The sequence below is a fragment of the Phyllobates terribilis genome, unplaced genomic scaffold (assembly GCF_046119375.1).
Source record: "Phyllobates terribilis strain yellow unplaced genomic scaffold, ASM4611937v1 Scaffold_9__5_contigs__length_417890890, whole genome shotgun sequence".
In the NCBI taxonomy this organism is placed as follows: Eukaryota; Metazoa; Chordata; class Amphibia; order Anura; family Dendrobatidae; genus Phyllobates; species Phyllobates terribilis.
Genome location: NW_027362769.1, coordinates 374,101,134 through 374,124,191, shown reverse-complemented (window position 1 = coordinate 374,124,191; position 23,058 = coordinate 374,101,134). Strand labels below are relative to the sequence as shown.

The window sequence follows — 23,058 nt, the reverse complement described above, 5'->3', positions numbered from 1 at the left end:
ATATACACAGTCGTAGACGCACACACGTATATACACAGACGTAGACGCACACACGTATATACACCGACGTAGACGCACACACATATATACACCGAAGTAGACGCACACACCTATATACACCGACGTAGATGCACACGTATATACACCGTGTAGACGCACACACCTATATACACCGACGTAGACGCACACACGTATATACACCGACGTAGACGCATACATGTATATACACCGAAGTAGACGCACACACCTATATACCCTGACATAGACGCACACAGATATATACACTGACGTAGACGCACACACGTATATACACTGACGTAGACGCACACACGTATATACACTAACGTAGACGCACACAAATATATACCCTGACGTAGACGCACACACGTATATACATCGACGTAGACGCACACACGTATACACACTGACGTAGACGAACACACGTATATACACTGACGTAGACGCACACACCTATATACCCTGACCTAGACGCACACACCTATATACCCTGACGTAGACGCACACAGATATATACACTGACGTAGACGCACACGTATATACACCGACGTAGACGCACACACCTATATACACCGACGTAGACGCACACACCTATATACCCTGACGTAGACGCAAACACGTATATACACTGACATAGACGCACACAAGTATATACACCGACGTAGACGCACACACCTATATACACCGACTTAGACGCACATGTATATATACCGACGTAGACGCACACACCTATATACACCGACGTAGACACACACACGTATATACACCGACGTAGAAAAACACACACCTATATACACCGACTTAGACGCACATGTATATACACCGACGTAGACGCACACACCTATATACACCGAAGTAGATGCACACACCTATATACACCGACGTAGATGCACACGTATATACACCGACATAGGCGCACACACCTATATACACCGACGTAGACGCACACACCTATATACACAGAAGTAGACGCACACACGTATATACACCGACGTAGACGCACACACCTATATACACCGACGTAGACGCACACACGTATATACACCGACGTAGACGCACACACGTATATACACCGACGTAGACGCTCACACGTATATACACCGACGTAGACGCACACACGTATATACACCGAAGTAGACGCACACACCTATATACACCGACGTAGATGCACACGCATATACACCGACGTAGACGCACACACCTATATACCCTGACATAGACGCACACATGTATATACACCGACGTAGACACCTATATACCCTGACATAGACGAACACAGATATATACACTGACGTACACGCACACACGTATATACATCGACGTAGACGCACACACGTATATACATCGACGTAGACGCACACACCTATATACACCGACGTAGACACACACACGTATATACACCGACGTAGAAAAACACACACCTATATACCCTGACGTAGACGCACACACGTATATACACTGACATAGACGCACACAAGTATATACACCGACGTAGACGCACACACCTATATACACCGACTTAGACGCACACGTATATACACCGACGTAGACGCACACACCTATATACACCGAAGTAGACGCACACACCTATATACACCGACGTAGATGCACACGTATATACACCGACGTAGACGCACACACGTATATACACCGACGTAGACGCACACACCTATATACACCGACGTAGACGCACACACCTATATACACCGACGTAGACACACACACGTATATACACCGACGTAGAGAAACACACACCTATATACCCTGACGTAGACGCACACACGTATATACACTGACATAGACGCACACAAGTATATACACCGACGTAGACGCACACACCTATATACACCGACTTAGACGCACACGTATATACACCGACGTAGACGCACACACCTATATACACCGAAGTAGATGCACACACCTATATACACCGACGTAGATGCACACGTATATACACCGACATAGACGCACACACCTATATACACCGACGTAGACGCACATACCTATATACACAGAAGTAGACGCACACACGTATATACACCGACGTAGACGCACACACCTATATACACCGACGTAGACGCACACACCTATATACACCGACGTAGACGTACACACGTATATACACCGACGTAGACGCACACACGTATATACACAGACGTAGACGCACACACATATATACACCGACGTAGACGCACACACGTATATACACCGAAGTAGACGCACACACCTATATACACCGACGTAGATGCACACGCATATACACCGACGTAGACGCACACACCTATATACACCGACGTAGACGCACACACCTATATACCCTGACATAGACGCACACAGATATATACACTGACGTAGACGCACACATGTATATACACCGACGTAGACACCTATATACCCTGACATAGACGCACACAGATATATACACTGACGTACACGCACACACGTATATACATCGACGTAGACGCACACACGTATATACATCGACGTAGACGCACACACCTATATACACCGACGTAGACACACACACGTATATACACCGACGTAGAAAAACACACACCTATATACCCTGACGTAGACGCACATACGTATATACACTGACATAGACGCACACAAGTATATACACCGACGTAGACGCACACACCTATATACACCGACTTAGACGCACAGGTATATACACCGACGTAGACGCACACACCTATATACACCGAAGTAGACGCACACACCTATATACACCGACGTAGATGCACACGTATATACACCGACGTAGACGCACACACGTATATACACCGACGTAGACGCACACACCTATATACACCGACGTAGACGCACACACCTATATACACCGACGTAGACGCACACACGTATATACACCGACGTAGAAAAACACACACGTATATACACCGAAGTAGGCGCACACAACTATATACACCGACGAAGATGCACACGTATATACACCGACGTAGACGCACACACCTATATACACTGACGTAGACGCACACACCTATATACACCGACGTAGATGCACACACGTATATACACCGACGTAGAAAAACACACACGTATATACACCGAAGTAGGCGCACACACCTATATACACAGACGTAGATGCACATGTATATACACCGACGTAGACGCACACACCTATATACACCGACGTAGACGCACACACACCTATATACAGTCGTAGACGCACACACGTATATACACCGACGTAGACGCACACACGTATATACACCGAAGTAGACGCACACACCTATATACATCGACGTAGATGCACACGTATATACAAAGACGTAGACGCACACACCTATATACACTGACGTAGACACACACACCTATATACACCGACGTAGAAAAACACACACGTATATACACCGAAGTAGACGCACACACCTATATACACCGACGTAGATGCACACGTATATACACCGACGTAGACGCACACACCTATATACACAGAAGTAGACGCACACACGTATATACACCGACGTAGACGCACACACCTATATACACCGACGTAGACGCACACACCTATATACACAGTCGTAGACGCACACACGTATATACACCGACGTAGACGCACACACGTATATACACCGAAGTAGACGCACACACCTATATACACCGAAGTAGATGCACACGTATATACACCGACGTAGACGCACACACCTATATACACCGACGTAGACGCACACACCTATATACACAGTCGTAGACGCACACACGTATATACACCGACGTAGATGCACACACGTATATACACCGAAGTAGACGCACACACCTATATACACCGACGTAGACGCACACACGTATATACACCGACGTAGACGCACACACCTATATACACCGACGTAGACGCACACACCTATATACAGTCGTAGACGCACACACGTATATACACCGACGTAGACGCACACACGTATATACACCGAAGTAGACGCACACACCTATATACACCGACGTAGATGCACACGTATATACACCGACGTAGACGCACACACCTATATATACTGACGTAGACGCACACACCTATATACACCGACGTAGACGCACACACCTATATACACCGACGTAGAGGCACACACCTATATACACAGTCGTAGACGCACACACGTATATACACCGACGTAGACGCACACACGTATATACACCGAAGTAGACGCACACACCTATATACACCGACGTAGATGCACAAGTATATACACCGACGTAGACGCACACACCTATATACACCGACGTAGATGCACACACGTATATACACCGACGTAGACGCACACATGTTTATACACCAACGTAGACGCACACACCTATATACCCTGACATAGACGCACACAGATATATACACCGACGTAGACGCACACACGTATATACACCGACGTAGACGCACACACCTATATACCCTGACGTAGACGCACACAGATATATACACTGACGTAGAGGCACACGTATATACACCGACGTAGACGCACACACCTATATACCCTGACGTAGATGCACACACCTATATACCCTGACGTAGACGCACACACGTATATACACTGACATAGACGCACACAAGTATATACACCGACGTAGACGCACACACCTATATACACCGACTTAGACGCACACGTATATACACCGACGTAGACGCACACACCTATATACACCGACGTAGACGCACACACCTATATACACCGACGTAGACACACACACGTATATACACCGACGTAGACGCACACACGTATATACACCGACGTAGAAAAACACACACGTATATACACCGAAGTAGGCGCACACACCTATATACACCGACGTAGATGCACACGTATATACACCGACGTAGACGCACACACCTATATACACTGACGTAGACGCACACACCTACATACACCGACGTAGACGCACACACGTATATACACCGACGTAGAAAAACACACACGTATATACACCGAAGTAGGCGCACACACCTATATACAGAGACGTAGATGCACACGTATATACACCGACGTAGACGCACACACCTATATACACCGACGTAGACGCACACACCTATATACACCGACGTAGACGCACACACACCTATATACACAGTCGTAGACGCACACACGTATATACACCGACGTAGACGCACACACGTATATACACCGAAGTAGACGCACACACCTATATACACCGACGTAGATGCACACGTATATACAAAGACGTAGACGCACACACCTATATACACTGACGTAGACACACACACCTATATACACCGACGTAGACACACACACCTATATACACCGACGTAGAAAAACACACACGTATATACACCGAAGTAGACGCACACACCTATATACACCGACGTAGATGCACACGTATATACACCGACGTAGACGCACACACCTATATACACAGAAGTAGACGCACACACGTATATACACCGACGTAGACGCACACACCTATATACACCGACGTAGACGCACACACCTATATACACAGTCGTAGACGCACACACGTATATACACCGACGTAGACGCACACACGTATATACACCGAAGTAGACGCACACACCTATATACACCGAAGTAGATGCACACGTATATACACCGACGTAGACGCACACACCTATATACACCGACGTAGACGCACACACCTATATACACAGTCGTAGACGCACACAAGTATATACACCGACGTAGAAAAGCACACACTATATACACCGAAGTAGACGCACACACCTATATACACCGACGTAGATGCACACGTATATACACCGACGTAGACGCACACACTATATACACCGAAGTAGACGCACACACCTATATACACCGACGTAGAAGCACACGTATATACACCGACGTAGACGCACACACCTATATACACAGTCGTAGACGCACACACGTATATACACCGACGTAGATGCACACACGTATATACACCGAAGTAGACGCACACACCTATATACACCGACGTAGACGCACACACCTATATACACAGTCATAGACGCACACACGTATATACACCGACGTAGACGCACACACCTATATACACCGACGTAGACGCACACACCTATATACAGTCGTAGACGCACACACGTATATACACCGACGTAGACGCACACACGTATATACACCGAAGTAGACGCACACACCTATATACACCGACGTAGATGCACACGTATATACACCGACGTAGACGCACACACCTATATATACTGACGTAGACGCACACACCTATATACACCGACGTAGACGCACACACCTATATACACCGACGTAGAGGCACACACCTATATACACAGTCGTAGACGCACACACGTATATACACCGACGTAGACGCACACACGTATATACACCGAAGTAGACGCACACACCTATATACACCGACGTAGATGCACAAGTATATACACCGACGTAGACGCACACACCTATATACACCGACGTAGATGCACACACGTATATACACCGACGTAGACGCACACATGTTTATACACCAACGTAGACGCACACACCTATATACCCTGACATAGACGCACACAGATATATACACCGACGTAGACGCACACACGTATATACACCGACGTAGACGCACACACCTATATACCCTGACGTAGACGCACACAGATATATACACTGACGTAGAGGCACACGTATATACACCGACGTAGACGCACACACCTATATACCCTGACGTAGATGCACACACCTATATACCCTGACGTAGACGCACACACGTATATACACTGACATAGACGCACACAGATATATACACCGACTTAGACGCACACGTATATACACCGACGTAGACGCACACACCTATATACACCGACGTAGACGCACACACCTATATACACCGACGTAGACACACACACGTATATACACCGACGTAGAAAAACACACACGTATATACACCGAAGTAGACGCACACACCTATATACACCGACGTAGATGCACACGTATATACACCGACGTAGACGCACACACCTATATACACCGACGTAGACGCACACACCTATATACACAGAAGTAGACGCACACACGTATATACACCGACTTAGACGCACACACCTATATACACCGACGTAGACGCACACACCTATATACACAGTCGTAGACGCACACACGTATATACACCGACGTAGACGCACACACGTATATACACCGAAGTAGACGCACACACCTATATACACCGACGTAGATGCACACGTATATACACCGAAGTAGACGCACACACCTATATACACCGACGTAGACGCACACACCTATATACCCTGACATAGACGCACACAGATATATACACTGACGTAGACGCACACATGTATATACACCGACGTAGACACCTATATACCCTGACATAGACGCACACAGATATATACACTGACGTACACGCACACACGTATATACATCGACGTAGACGCACACACGTATATACATCGACGTAGACGCACACACCTATATACACCGACGTAGACACACACACGTATATACACCGACGTAGAAAAACACACACCTATATACCCTGACGTAGACGCACACACGTATATACACTGACATAGACGCACACAAGTATATACACCGACGTAGACGCACACACCTATATACACCGACTTAGACGCACACCTATATACACCGACGTAGACGCACACACCTATATACACCGAAGTAGACGCACACACCTATATACGCCGACGTAGATGCACACGTATATACACCGACGTAGACGCACACACCTATATACACCGACGTAGACGCACACACCTATATACACAGAAGTAGACGCACACACGTATATACACCGACGTAGACGCACACACCTATATACACCGACGTAGACGCACACACCTATATACACCGACGTAGACGCACACACGTATATACACCGACGTAGAAAAACACACACGTATATACACCGAAGTAGGCGCACACACCTATATACACCGACGTAGATGCACACGTATATACACCGACGTAGACGCACACACCTATATACACTGACGTAGACGCACACACCTATATACACCGACGTAGACGCACACACGTATATACACCGACGTAGAAAAACACACACGTATATACACCGAAGTAGGCGCACACACCTATATACACAGACGTAGATGCACACGTATATACACCGACGTAGACGCACACACCTATATACACCGACGTAGACGCACACACCTATATACACCGACGTAGACGCACACACACCTATATACACAGTCGTAGACGCACACACGTATATACACCGACGTAGACGCACACACGTATATACACCGAAGTAGACGCACACACCTATATACACCGACGTAGACGCACACACCTATATACACAGTCGTAGACGCACACACGTATATACACCGACGTAGACGCACACACGTATATACACAGACGTAGACGCACACACGTATATACACCGACGTAGACGCACACACGTATATACACCGACGTAGATGCACACGTATATACACCGAAGTAGACGCACACACCCATATACACCGACGTAGATGCACACGTATATACAGCGACGTAGACGCACACACCTATATACACCGACGTAGACACACACACGTATATACACCGACGTAGACGCACACATGTATATACACCGACGTAGACGCACACACCTATATACCCTGACGTAGACGCACACACGTATATACCCTGACGTAGACGCACACAGATATATACACTGACGTAGACGCACACGTATATACACCGACGTAGACGCACACACCTATATATACCGACGTAGACGCACACACCTATATACCCTGACGTAGATGCACACACCTATATACCCTGACGTAGACGCACACACGTATATACACTGACATAGACGCACACAAGTATATACACCGACGTAGACGCACACACCTATATACACCGACGTAGACACACACACGTATATACACCGACTTAGACGCACATGTATATACACCGACGTAGAAGCACACACCTATATACACCGACGTAGACACACACACACCTATATACCCTGACGTAGACGCACACACGTATATACACTGACATAGACGCACACAAGTATATACACCGACGTAGACGCACACACCTATATACACCGACTTAGACGCACACGTATATACACCGACGTAGACGCACACACCTATATACACCGAAGTAGACGCACACACCTATATACACCGACGTAGATGCACACGTATATACACCGACGTAGACGCACACACCTATATACACCGACGTAGACGCTCACACCTATATACACAGTCGTAGACGCACACACGAATATACACCGACGTAGAAGCACACACGTATATACACCGAAGTAGACGCACACACCTATATACACCGACGTAGATGCACACGTATATACACCGACGTAGACGCACACACCTATATACACAGTCGTAGACGCACACACGTATATACACCGACATAGACGCACACACGTATATACACAGACGTAGATGCACACGTATATACACCGACGTAGACGCACACACTATATACACCGACGTAGACGCACACACCTATATACACAGTCATAGACGCACACACGTATATACACCGACGTAGACGCACACACCTATATACACCGACGTAGACGCACACAGCTATATACACAGTCGTAGACGCACACACGTATATACACCGACGTAGACGCACACACGTATATACACCGAAGTAGACGCACACACCTATATACACCGACGTAGATGCACACGTATATACACCGACGTAGACGCACACACCTATATACACTGACGTAGACGCACACACCTATATACACCGACGTAGACGCACACACCTATATACACCGACGTAGAGGCACACACCTATATACACAGTCGTAGACGCACACACGTATATACACCGACGTAGACGCACACACGTATATACACCGAAGTAGACGCACACACCTATATACACCGACGTAGATGCACAAGTATATACACCGACGTAGACGCACACACCTATATACACCGACGTAGACGCACACACGTATATACACCGACGTAGACGCACACATGTATATACACCAACGTAGACGCACACACCTATATACCCTGACATAGACGCACACAGATATATACACCGACGTAGACGCACACACGTATATACACCGACGTAGACGCACACACCTATATACCCTGACGTAGACGCACACAGATATATACACTGACGTAGACGCACACGTATATACACCGACGTAGACGCACACACCTATATACACCGACGTAGACGCACACACCTATATACCCTGACGTAGATGCACACACCTATATACCCTGACGTAGACGCACACAAGTATATACACCGACGTAGACGCACACACCTATATACACCGACTTAGACGCACACGTATATACACCGACGTAGACGCACACACCTATATACACCGACGTAGACGCACACACCTATATACACCGACGTAGACACACACACGTATATACACCGACGTAGAAAAACACACACGTATATACACCGAAGTAGACGCACACACCTATATACACCGACGTAGATGCACACGTATATACACCGACGTAGACGCACACACCTATATACACCGACGTAGACGCACACACCTATATACACCGACGTAGATGCACACGTATATACACCGAAGTAGACGCACACACCTATATACACCGACGTAGACGCACACACCTATATACAGTCGTTGACTCACACACCTATATACACCGACGTAGACGCACACACGTATATCCACCGAAATAGACGCACACACCTATATACACCGACGTAGACGCACACACCTATATACACAGTCGTAGACGCACACACGTATATACACCGACGTAGACGCACACACCTATATACACAGTCGTAGACGCACACACGTATATACACCGACGTAGACGCACACACGTATATACACCGAAGTAGACGCACACACTATATACACCGAAGTAGACGCACACACCTATATACACCGACGTAGATGCACACGTATATACACCGACGTAGACGCACACACTATATACACCGAAGTAGACGCACACACCTATATACACCGACGTAGATGCACACGTATATACACCGACGTAGACGCACTCACCTATATATACCGACGTAGACGCACACACCTATATACACAGTCGTAGACGCACACACGTATATACACCGACGTAGATGCACACACCTATATACCCTGACGTAGACGCACACAGATATATACACTGACGTAGACGCACACGTATATACACCGACGTAGACGCACACACCTATATACACCGACGTAGACGCACACACCTATATACACCGACGTAGATGCACACGTATATACACCGACGTAGACGCACACACTATATACACCGAAGTAGACGCACACACCTATATACACCGACGTAGATGCACACGTATATACACCGACGTAGACGCACTCACCTATATACACCGACGTAGACGCACACACCTATATACACAGTCGTAGACGCACACACGTATATACACCGACGTAGATGCACACACGTATATACACCGAAGTAGACGTACACACCTATATACACCGACGTAGATGCACACGTATATACACCGACGTAGACGCACACACCTATATACACAGTCGTAGACGCACACACGTATATACACCGACGTAGATGCACACACCTATATACACTGACGTAGACGCACACACCTATATACACCGACGTAGATGCACACACCTATATACACCGACGTAGACGCACACACCTATATACACAGTCGTAGACGCACACCTATATACACCGACGTAGACGCACACCTATATACACCGATGTAGATGCACACACATACAGTATATACACTGACGGAGACACACACACGTATATACACTGACACAGATATAGACGCACTTACCGGACCCTCGGCCCCATCCTGTCTTCAGCAGAACCTCATATTTAAAAAATCCAGCTTTTCCGCAGAAGGGAATAACCCCGGCCTTACTGACATCCAGCAAGTCCAGTTTGTGGACAATAATGGTGGCCACGGAGTAGGTGGCGAAGCAGACGGCACACGTGAGCAGCACGATGTAGTTAATACCGGGAGGAGGAGGCTGCAATAAAAGAAATAGTAATGACAGTCACTTTAATGTTTTACAATACTTATCTAGGCACAAAAAATTCCAATAATCTGGAATGGTGGGACCCCTATCGGATGCCAGAGTGGAGGACTTATGTTCCCCGCTTACCCCAGCCTGGGAGAAGCTGAATGGTGTAGTCATGCATCCACCCTGAAGCTCCATTCAAAGTCCATGGCACTAATGTGAATAACTGTCAGTGCCAGTGGATAGTTGATATATAGTGGAGTACCCCTTAATATGGTTCTTTCCCATCTTCATAAATGAGTATTTTTAGATAGTGCTCGTAAATACAAGCAATTTTGCAATTTACTGCTTGTTAAAATTTCCAGCCGTTCTTAAAATATTAACACTTTTCCTTTGTTTACAGCTCATTGCCTTGGAGACCGACCACCGATGCTAGACAGCAGAACATGCACAGTGCTTACAGGTTCTTTTATATTGAGCTTGTAATCATTGTTTTGAAGCTAGCCGGGATCGCTGGAGCACACTGTTACCTCCTAATCCAGGCCAGCTTCAGGGAAGTGCTTACAAGCTAGAAATCATCAGTGGTCGGTCTCCTAGGCCACAAGCTGTAAGCAAATGAGAAGTGTTGATATTTCAAGAACGGATGAAAATTTTAATAAGGAAAAAATTGCAAAATTGTTTCCATTTATGAGCACTCTCCGATTATACCCATATATGAAGATGGAAATAACCCTTGTAGGGGTACTCCATTATAGATCAGTGTTTTTTCAAGTACTATTCGACAATGTCCATCTATGAAGATAGGAATGCTCCTTTAAGAGATCTAATCACATGGTCATATTAAGAGGAAACGTCCTACTTACAGGATAGATAAAGTTGACCGAGTGAGGTGGGACAAAGAGACTGGCACCGAAAGCCGTGAGATGTTGGGTTAGACACACAGCCTGGTCCGGTCTGGTATCCTCAAGGGGTACGACGCCCTCTGTCTTCCATTTCATCTCATTACCATCAAAGTACTGACACAGGGAGGTGTACAGGCCCACTGTCACGTCCACCGGTGACCACATGTAATGGTTTGTGATGTTCAGGTAGTAGCGCTTGGTCAGGTTTCCATCTCTAAAACAGACATATTTATGAAAAATCTAAATATGGTCCTACATCTAGGACCACCCCACAAGACAGAAGACCATTGACCCTGAGATCGTATGATTATTCTCTTACGATGGGGCGATGAAGAACGTGTACAGCTTGTGGTCATCTCCTGACAGTGAGTCCTCGCTGATCTGCTTCATGTCACTATAGTTGTACTGGTTGGGATGACCGGACTCATGTAGATACACTGAGATGTACGGCTCAGGTTCACTGTCTTTATATCTCTCTACAAGAGATAGTAAAAAAATACAATTACTACATCACCGTGACATTTTTTTAACATTTTTATTTGCTTCTTAAATAAAAAAAATTCTGCATCTTTCTAATACTCTTCATTAAATATTTGCTAACATTTTGCTGCTGTGGAGTCTGTGTAACTCCTTCACATAGCTGGTTGTGCTGCTGAATTTGACATAGATCAGGAAGAACACTGTTCCTGGCTCTGATGGCTCTCGTCTTTCTTTTCTCAGTGTTAGGACGAATTCAAAAATACACAACACAGAGTGAGTATGTGCCCTGATGTCTGGACCGGCCGAAGGTCTCCTGATCTGAATGCAATGGCCTCATAAATAACTATACGGCTGTTGAATTTGAGTCAAGAGACCAGTGACTGGGCCGGGCATCGTAATCTGAACTTGGACCATGAAACATTCCCTAAAAAAAGCAGCAGCAAGAGAAGGAGGTTGTGCACATCAAATCAGAGTGTACAGAGGGGAAAAAGCATCCAATGCTTCAGGGAGGGCAGATTACACAGGCTGTAGATAGGGAGGAATGCATGCACAATAGAGACGGAAAAGGGGGCAGAGAGTCACGCAGGCAGACAGCATGTTATGATGTATCTCTATGACTATGTAGGGGATTTGGAGCTCTGTAGCAAAAAATAAACAACTAAACTCCGAAAAGATTCGCTCACCATCCTGCGCTGTGTAAGTGATCTGTATGTGAAGTCCTGCGTTCACATTACTGCTTTCTGCCTGGAGGTCCACCTTCACCGAGCGCCGGCTCTCAATTTTGGCCAGGCCAGCAGTGATATTCCCAACGCCAGTGTTATTAGCAACGCTAACCGTGATGGCCTTCTCAGAATCCAAGCTCTCAACTGGGATCTGGCTGCCATTACTAGTCTGGAACTCCATGGAGGCCACCTTGGTGGACACGGTGTAGTTGCTGATGAACCCAAAAGGGTACGGGTTGGAGTCCACCTGGAACATGACCTGGATGATGTCTGTGAGGTCAGGGAAGGTGCTGTTAAACCCCTGAGGAATGAAGAACTGGCAGCCCGTCCGGTTACTGTAGCAAAGCAAGTTTAGAGGATCTGAACGCTTGCCCCGGGCCAAGATCTCCCCACCCTGAAGGGTCAAAGGCTCCTCATTGAGAACCCTGGACTTCATCAAAATCCTCATGAGATCTGAAGAAAGATTGTAAGCTTCGGAGGCAATGGCCGCGTTGTTGAGGGCTCCGCACAGCTTCCCTCCCCTGTGGACTAAGGACTTGGTGTTCACAAGATGGATGACGTCTCCTGCAATATATTAATACAAAATCTCAATGGTTCATATAGAAATGGGACATAAAAACGCTGCAGATTTCCAGACCAAATTTGGGGGGATGTATCCTTAAAGGAACACTCCAGGCAAAACTGATATACTGTGTTATGCCTCATGGCAAACTAATTGCCCCCTTGTGGCCTGAATCGGGCATAACAGAGTGTATCAGTTGTGGCTGGAGTTTGCCTTTAAACTTTGGAAAGGTTCCTTAAAGGGGGATCGACTATATTGGTGACCTATCCTTAAAAAAAGGTCATCAAGATCAGATCGGCAGGAGTCCAACTACTGGCACCTCCACACATCAGCTCCAATGGAGCCTGAATAGTACAGCTCCGTAGTGGACACTCTCAGTACTGCAGCTCAGCTCCATTTAAATGAATGGCAACTGAGGTGTAATATTCACACAACCTGTGGATAAGGGTGGCGCTATTTTTGGAAGAAAGGAGTCACATTTTTCTAATCCTGAACAACCCTATTTCTTTAGTGCGGTTTCGCCATCAGTTCTTGATTGTACAATGCAGATAATGAAAGATCTCTCCTTGTAGCTAAGGAAGCCATTAACTGGGAGCACAAAAGAGACTCATAACTTAGCGGGATTTTTTTTTCCTTCCTGTGACATTAATAAAAAAAAGCGTTTATATCATGCCATCCCTCCTGTGTCTTACTCACGCCGCGGGAAACGATTTTACGCTGATTTATTCCGACTCCTGCAGCCGGCGGTAATTGTTTGTTTGCCTCGGCCCGAACAATCCGTGTAAATCACATCGGCCAGAAGATCACAGGAAAGAAACGCGTCCTTCACCTTCTGCAAATATAATTTTCCCGAGAAATCATTTCCGCGGAGCTGACGCCATTAACCACTGGTCCGCCATGTCCGTCAAGACTGATCGAAATTCAGAAGTGATTTGATTGATCCAAAAATATATAAATAAACAATACAATTCCGCCATTGTTTTTCACAGGTTTTGATGGCGTTCACAGTGCGGTAAAAATTATCTGGTGCCGCGATTCTTCTTTTCAGTGCGATTAACCAAACTTGTATAGGTTTTTTTCGTATTCTAGTGGTTAAAAAAAATTCTGAACTTCGTAGAAAAAAAAATAAAGGATTGTGTCGCCATTCTCCGTTTTACTTTTCCATATAGCGGTAGTTTTTATTTGTACCATTTTGGGGCACATCTGATGTTTTCATCACTTTTCAGTGCATTTTGGGGTGGCAGGAACCAGTAGTTATAGCTTTTTATTTTTTTTTTTATTTTACGACTTTCACTGCATGGGTTAATTAATTATATATTTTAATAGATTAGATCCTTTGGGCATCATAAAAAAATTTGGTTAAAAAAGTCCATTTTTAGAAGCCACACCCCACTGCTATTCAAGCCCTCTTAATGCACCGGTAAATTTGTAGTTCGGATGCTTGGGCTCCAACTGATAATCGAGCATCCAGCATTACACACAAGCATCTGTCTGGAAGATCCTGTTTCCAGGAGGTTTTGGTCGGATATTTTCCAAATCTTTAGGGAGTTCAGGAGGCCTCCCCTCTTTCCAAGATCCTGCTATGCACTCTAATAGGGGGGGGGGGGGCAGAGGTAGCAGTCACATTCTGCCCTGGAGCCTGAGGAAGCCCTGATGTCTGAGGGAGCCCTGGTGTCTGAGGGAGCCCTGGTGCCTGAGGAAGCCCTGGTGCCCGAGGGAGCCCTGGTGACTGAGGGAGCCCTGGGCCTGAGGGAGCCTTGGTGCCTGAGGGAGCCCTGGTGCCTGAAGGAGCATTGGTGCCTGAGGGAGCCCTGGTGCCTGAGGGAGCCCTGGTGCCTGAGAGAGCCCTGGTGCCTGAGGGAGCCCTGGTGCCTAAGGGAGCACTAGTGCCTGAGGAAGCCCTGGTGCCTGAGAAAACCCTGGTGACTGAGAAAGCCCTGGTGACTGAGGGAACCTTGATGTCTGAGGGAGCTCTGGTGCCTGAAGGAGCATTGATGCCTGAGGGAGCCATGGTGCCTGAGAGAGCCCTGGTGCCTGAGGAAGCCCTGGTGCCTGAGAAAACCCTGGTGACTGAGAAAGCCCTGGTGACTGAGGGAACCTTCATGTCTGAGGGAGCTCTGGTGCCTGAAGGAGCATTGATGCCTGAGGGAGTCATGGTGCCTGGGAGAGCCCTGGTGCCTGAGGAAGCCCTGGTGCCTGAGGGAGCCCTGGTGCCTGAGGGAGCAGTGCTGCCTGAGAATCCTGGTGCCTGAGGAAGCCCTGGTGCATGAGGGAGTCCTTGTGACTGAGGGAGCTCTGGTACCTAAAGGAGCCCTGGTGTCTGAGGGAGCCCAAATGCCCCAAGAAACACCAGTATTATAAATGGAAGATGGAAAGTTGGGAGGCCTATTACACATTTTACATTGGGGCACAAGAATTTTAAAGAGTTGACCGGTGTAGCGTCGGCGTCCCTGCCTCCTGCTAGGCAGGGACGCCGTTCCCCTCACCTCTCCGCTCCGTGCCCGGCATCCTCCTCCCGCTCTGCTGGCAGCGCGCGCTGCTTCCCGGTCACTGTGCTTAGGGCGCGCGCGCGCTCCCTCTCTCTTAAAGGGGACGCGCGCGCCGTCCTAAGGAGTCCCCGGCCAATGGCCGGAGGATCTCACCATATATAAGGCACCTCCTCCAAAATGGAGGTGTCCGAGCAATGTTGTTGCAAAGCCTTTCAACTCTGCTTCAGCCCTCAGGTCCCGTTGCCAGCTTGTTTTCCAGTTCTGTCTACCTGCTTGCAATCCTGCGGTCCGACAGTCTGCCTACCAGCATCTGCCAGTCTGTCTATGGATCAGTCCACCTGCGGACCAGGAAGCACCTGCCAGATACCTGCCTGATACCTGTCTACCTGCTTGCAATCCTGCGGTCCGACAGTCTGCCTACCAGCACCTGCCAGTCTGTCTATGGATCAGTCCGCCCGCAGACCAGGAAGCACCTGCCAGATACCTGCCTGATACCTGTCTACCTGCTTGCAATCCTGCGGTCCGACAGTCTGCCTACCAGCACCTGCCAGTCTGTCTATGGATCAGTCGGCCTGCGGACCAGGAAGCACCTGCCAGATACCTGCCTGATACCTGTCTACCTGCTTGCAATCCTGCGGTCCGACAGTCTGCCTACCAGCCCTGCCAGTCTGTCTATGGATCAGTCCGCCCGTGGACCAGGAAGTACCTGCCAGATACCTGCCTGATACCTGCCTGCCTGCCAGCCTGTCCAGAGACTCTTACCCGCTCACCTGGGAGCGCTCACCTGCTACCCGCCTGCTAGCCTACCTGGAGGCTTAGCCGTCACTTGCTGTGACCACCTGCCTGTCCAGAGACTCTTACCCTGCTATCACTTGCCGTGACCACCTGCCTGTCGAGAGACTCTTACCCTGCTGTCACTTGCCGTGACCACCCGCCTGTCTAGAGACTCTTATCCTGCTGTCACTTGCCGAGACCACCCGCCTGTCAAGAGACTATCCCTGTCACTTGACGTGACTGCCTGCCCGCTTTCCCTGGGAGCCACCCGCTTCCTTACAAGGACTGCCCCTTTGTATAGTAGCTCAGAGGTTCCACCTCCCAGACCCGTTACAACCGGTATTATAAACAAATAAAAAGTAAAAGCAAAAAAATTTAATAAATAAAAAATTAAATTACCGCCATTTCAGCAGCCCCTGCCAGTCTTACTGCAGCGAACAAGCGTTATACATCCATGTGAGGGCTGCAGCCAATCACTGGCCCCTGAGCATGTACAGGCCAAGGTCACTGAGGCCAGTGATTAGTAGCAGTGGAAGTATCGTAAAGTAAATACAGACCAGCGGGCACCAGCAGAGCTGTGACAACAAAAACAAGCTAGCTAAAATAAAAACGTGTCTTAGCTGCCCATAGCAACCAATCACAGCTCAGCTAGCATTTTCCCAAAGAGGTTTTGAAAATGAAAGCCGAGTTCTGATTGGTTGCTAAGGGCAACATAGACAGATTTTTCTTTTAAGATAGTTTTGATAAATGAGGCCTACAGCAATTATCAACATCCTGGACGGCCCCTTTAATTTACACCTCTAATTTCAATTCCAATGGTGTTATGCTTAGAGTTTTCCTGAGGAGGCGCTGAAGGATAAACACTTGCTCCTTGGTTATTCTTAACCCCTTCACGCCATGACCATTTTCCATTTTTTTCTGCCCTTCTTCCAAGGGCCATAACTTTTTATTTTTCTGTCAATATGGCCGTGTCAGGGCTTGTCTTTTGCGGGACGAGCTTTACTTTTGAATGGCACCATTGATTTTACTATACAATGTACTGGAAAACGGGAAAAAAATTCCAAGTGCGGTGAAATTGCAAAAAAAGTGCAATTCCACAATGTTCACGATATGGTAAAGCTGACCTGCCATTATGATTCTCCGGGTCAGTACGAGTACGCAGATACCAAACATTTAGTTTTTTTTATTTAAGTGGTGAAAAAAAATCTAAAATTTTTATGAAAAAAAGTTTGCGTGTTTTTCACCATTTTCTGAGACCCATAGCGTTTCCATTTTTTGGAATCTGGGGCCGGGTGAGGGCCTATTTTTTGCGCCCTGAGCTGATGTTTTTATTGATACCATTTTGGGGTAGATATGATGTTTTGATCTCCTCTTATTGCATTTTATTGTATTGTTGCGATGGCCAAAAAAACGTAATTCTGGTGTCTCAATTTTTTTCTCGTTATGCTGTTTACCGATAGGATTAATTTATTTTATATTTTGATAGATCAGACAATTCTGAACGCAACGATACCAAATAGGTGTATTTTTTTATTCTTTTTTTTAATTGTTTTATTTTCAATGGGGAAAAACAGGGTGATTTGAACTTGTGGTTTTTTTTTCATATTTTTACTTCATTTAATAGTCCCCTTAGGAGACTTGAAGCTGCGATTGTCCGATCGCCTGTATATATCAGAAATCACGCTCTCCTATGAACGCCAGCCACAAGCCGGCGATCACAGGAATGTCGTAATGTCAGGATTCCAGTTGTCCTTCTACAGTTTGACCACTAGTGGCTGCTATTGTTCACCTTAATTGTGCTGCTATCCCACTCCTTACCACTGGAGGCTGCTGATGTGTTCTTCAATTGCCCTTTATTAAGATGGCAGATTCTGAACCTGTGGGATCCATCTTGTTTCCTGATTGGGTCTACTTAAAGCCAAACGGATCTCTCACTCATTGCTTGAGTATTGTGTCTAGCTGTTAGCCTAGTTTCCAGTCTCCAAGCTCCTGAACATTCTTACCTAGATTGTTCTCACCTACAGCACAGGCCAAAAGTTTGGACACACCTTTTCATTTAAAGATTTTTCTGTATTTTCGGGACTTTGAAAATTGTACATTCACACTGAAGGCATCAAAACTATGAATTAACACATGTGGAATTATATACTTAACAAAAAAGTGTGAAACAACTAAATATGTCTTATATTCTAGGTTCTTCAAAGTAGCCAACTTTTGCTTTGATGACTGCTTTGCACACTCTTGGCATTCTCTTGATGAGCTTCAAGAGGTAGTCACCGGAAATGGTTTTCACTTCACAGGTGTGCCCTGTCAGGTTTAATAAGTGGGATTTCTGGCCTTATAAATGGGGTTGGGACCATCAGTTGTGTTGTACAGAAGTCAGGTGGATACACAGCAGATAGTCCTACTGAATAGACTGTTAGAATTTGTATTATGGCAAGAAAAAAGCAGCTAAGTAAAGAAAAACGAGTGGCCATCATTACTTTAAGAAATGAAGGTCAGTCAGTCCGAAAAATTGGGCAAACTTTGAAAGTGTCCCCAAGTGCAGTTGCAAAAACCATCAAGCGCTACAAAGAAACTGGCTCACATGAGGACCGCTCCAGGAAAGGAAGACCAAGAGTCACCTCTGCTTCTGAGGATAAGTTTATCCGAGTCACCAGCCTCAGAAATCACCGGTTAACAGCAGCTCAGATTAGAGACCAGGTCAATGCCACACAGAGTTCTAGCAGCAGACACATCTCTTCAACAACTGTTAAGAGGAGACTTTGTGCAGCAGGCCTTCATGGTAAAATAGCTGCTAGGAAACCACTGCTAAGGACAGGCAACAAAGAGAAGAGACTTGTTTGGGCTAAAGAACACAAGGAATGGACATTAGACCAGTGGAAATCTGTGCTTTGGTCTGATGAGTCCAAATTTGAGATCTTTGGTTCCAACCACCGTGTCTTTGTGCGACGCAGAAAAGGTGAACGGATGGACTCTACATGCCTGGTTCCCACCGTGAAGCATGGAGGAGGAGGTGTGATGGTGTGGGGGTGCTTTGCTGGTGACACTGCTGGAGATTTATTCAAAATTGAAGGCATACTGAACCAGCATGGCTACCACAGCATCTTGCAGCGGCATGCTATTCCATCCGGTTTGCGTTTAGTTGGACCATCATTTATTTTTCAACAGGACAATGACCCCAAACACACCTCCAGGCTGTGTAAGGGCTATTTGACCAAGAAGGAGAGTGATGGGGTGCTACGCCAGATGACCTGGCCTCCACAGTCACCAGACCTGAGCCCAATCGAGATGGTTTGGGGTGAACTGGACTGCAGAGTGAAGGCAAAAGGGCCAACAAGTGCTAAGCATCTCTGGAAACTCCTTCAAGATTGTTGGAAGACCATTTCCGGTGACTACCTCTTGAAGCTCATCAAGAGAATGCCAAGAGTGTGCAAAGCAGTCATCAAAGCAAAATGTGGCTACTTTGAAGAACCTAGAATATAAGACATCTTTTCAGTTGTTTCACACTTTTTTGGTAAGTATATAATTCCACATGTGTTAATTCATAGTTTTGATGCCTTCAGTGTGAATGTACAATTTTCATAGTCATGAAAATACAGAAAAATCTTTAAATGAGAAGGTGTGTCCAAACTTTTGGTCTGTACTGTATCTACGGATTGTTTCCTACAACTCCTTTTGCTAACTACAAGAACTTCTACTATCGCTTGCTGTTTCTGCTCGTGCTCCTTCGGTCACTGGTTTCCAACAGTACTACACCAGTATCGTAACACCTAATGACAAGCATATTCCTTACCCATGATGTTCAGTATGTTGTCTGCAATGGTTGTCGGCGTCATCATCCCCTGCGTTGTTTCGTTCTGTAAGATGGACATCATGGCTTCCAGCTTGCTGAGTGTTTTCCGCTGAGAAGACGCACACGCCAACTCCTTGCTGGCCACCTGAAGGCAAAGGGAGTAGTAATTGGATATGTCAAGTATACGCGGCACAAGCTTCCTGTTCTTCTTTGGTGTAAACAAAGACTAAATCAAAGCCCTTTGACATGATGCAGAGATTGCTGATTTGATGAAACACTAATCAAGTTGCCAGCATTTCAGTCACAGAGATCTCTGGGCAGTGCCAAAGGGGATGGATCTCTCTACAGAGCCCATTCAAGAAATTTCTAAAATCACGGCCTCCACCAATGTGATGGCTGGCATGTCAATGCCCGTTTGAGCCTGCTCCTGCTCGCAACCGCTGGGTTACAGCTACTTACCGTACACTGTGCGAGGGCTGCCGCAATCTGCCGTATGTCATCCACCGTGTTCACTTTCAGAGAGATGAGGGCATCGGTTATCTTCTTGCGCACGGTCCCCAGTTTCAGCTCACTTGCCCCTTCGTGTTTGCTCATGACTTGCTCATACTAATAGGAACAAAAAGGACTCACATGAACATTTAGAGGGGATGTCCAGAAAATTAGTGAGTTCTGTGCTAATAAAGGGGGTCTCTGTTTTTAGTAGAGCTTAGTTACAAAGATCGTCTCTCACTCTAGAGGACCCAGCATATACCTTGTATCACCTGGACGGCTAAATGAATTCAATGTGAACTGTGTAATGCTTCATTTTCCCTGCGGAGGCGCTGTAGGGAAATTAAGTACTTGATGTCCAGCTTTCCTTAAATCTTGAATGGCAATACTCAGTTAATATTAACCACATTTCCGATTTATGATGTATATGTACATCACACACCGGGTGCGGATGTATGGAGTCGGCAAAACAAATGGCATATGCCCCTAACCAAAGCGATTGAAGCTAGCTGAGATAGTTGCTTTTAACTCCTTAAATGCTGCAGTCAATTTCTGGCAACATAATTTAAGACTTGCAATTGGAGTGGCCGATGGGTTTGGGGCCTGCTGAAGATTCCCATGACTACCATCTAGGTACTCCTATGAAACCCAGCCACAGGCTAGGCTTTGTATGAAACCATAGTTTCTAATAAATACTTCAATATATAGAAGTGATTAAATGATAACAGTTTCAGGTTACCTGAAAAAAAAGTTAAGATGAGAAAAGTTTTAAAAATATTAAAATAATAAAAGTTTTAATCACTTTTTTCCCAGTATAAAATACATTTTAAAAAAA

The 23,058-nt window shown here is 46.3% G+C and overlaps 1 protein-coding gene across 2 annotated transcripts in view; it reads right to left on the bottom strand.

Moving 5' to 3' along the window:
- Positions 1-23,058, bottom strand: part of PKD1 (polycystin 1, transient receptor potential channel interacting) — a 184,924-nt gene that overhangs the window by 67,071 nt on the left and 94,795 nt on the right. For both annotated transcript variants that reach the window (XM_073648383.1, XM_073648384.1), the window contains exons 20-25: positions 22,194-22,340; positions 21,735-21,879; positions 14,075-14,677; positions 13,231-13,387; positions 12,873-13,125; positions 11,823-12,018 (exon numbers count right to left, since the gene is read on the bottom strand). In XM_073648383.1, the coding sequence (XP_073504484.1) occupies positions 11,823-12,018; positions 12,873-13,125; positions 13,231-13,387; positions 14,075-14,677; positions 21,735-21,879; positions 22,194-22,340 (1,501 nt within the window). The remainder of the gene's footprint in view (positions 1-11,822; positions 12,019-12,872; positions 13,126-13,230; positions 13,388-14,074; positions 14,678-21,734; positions 21,880-22,193; positions 22,341-23,058) is intronic.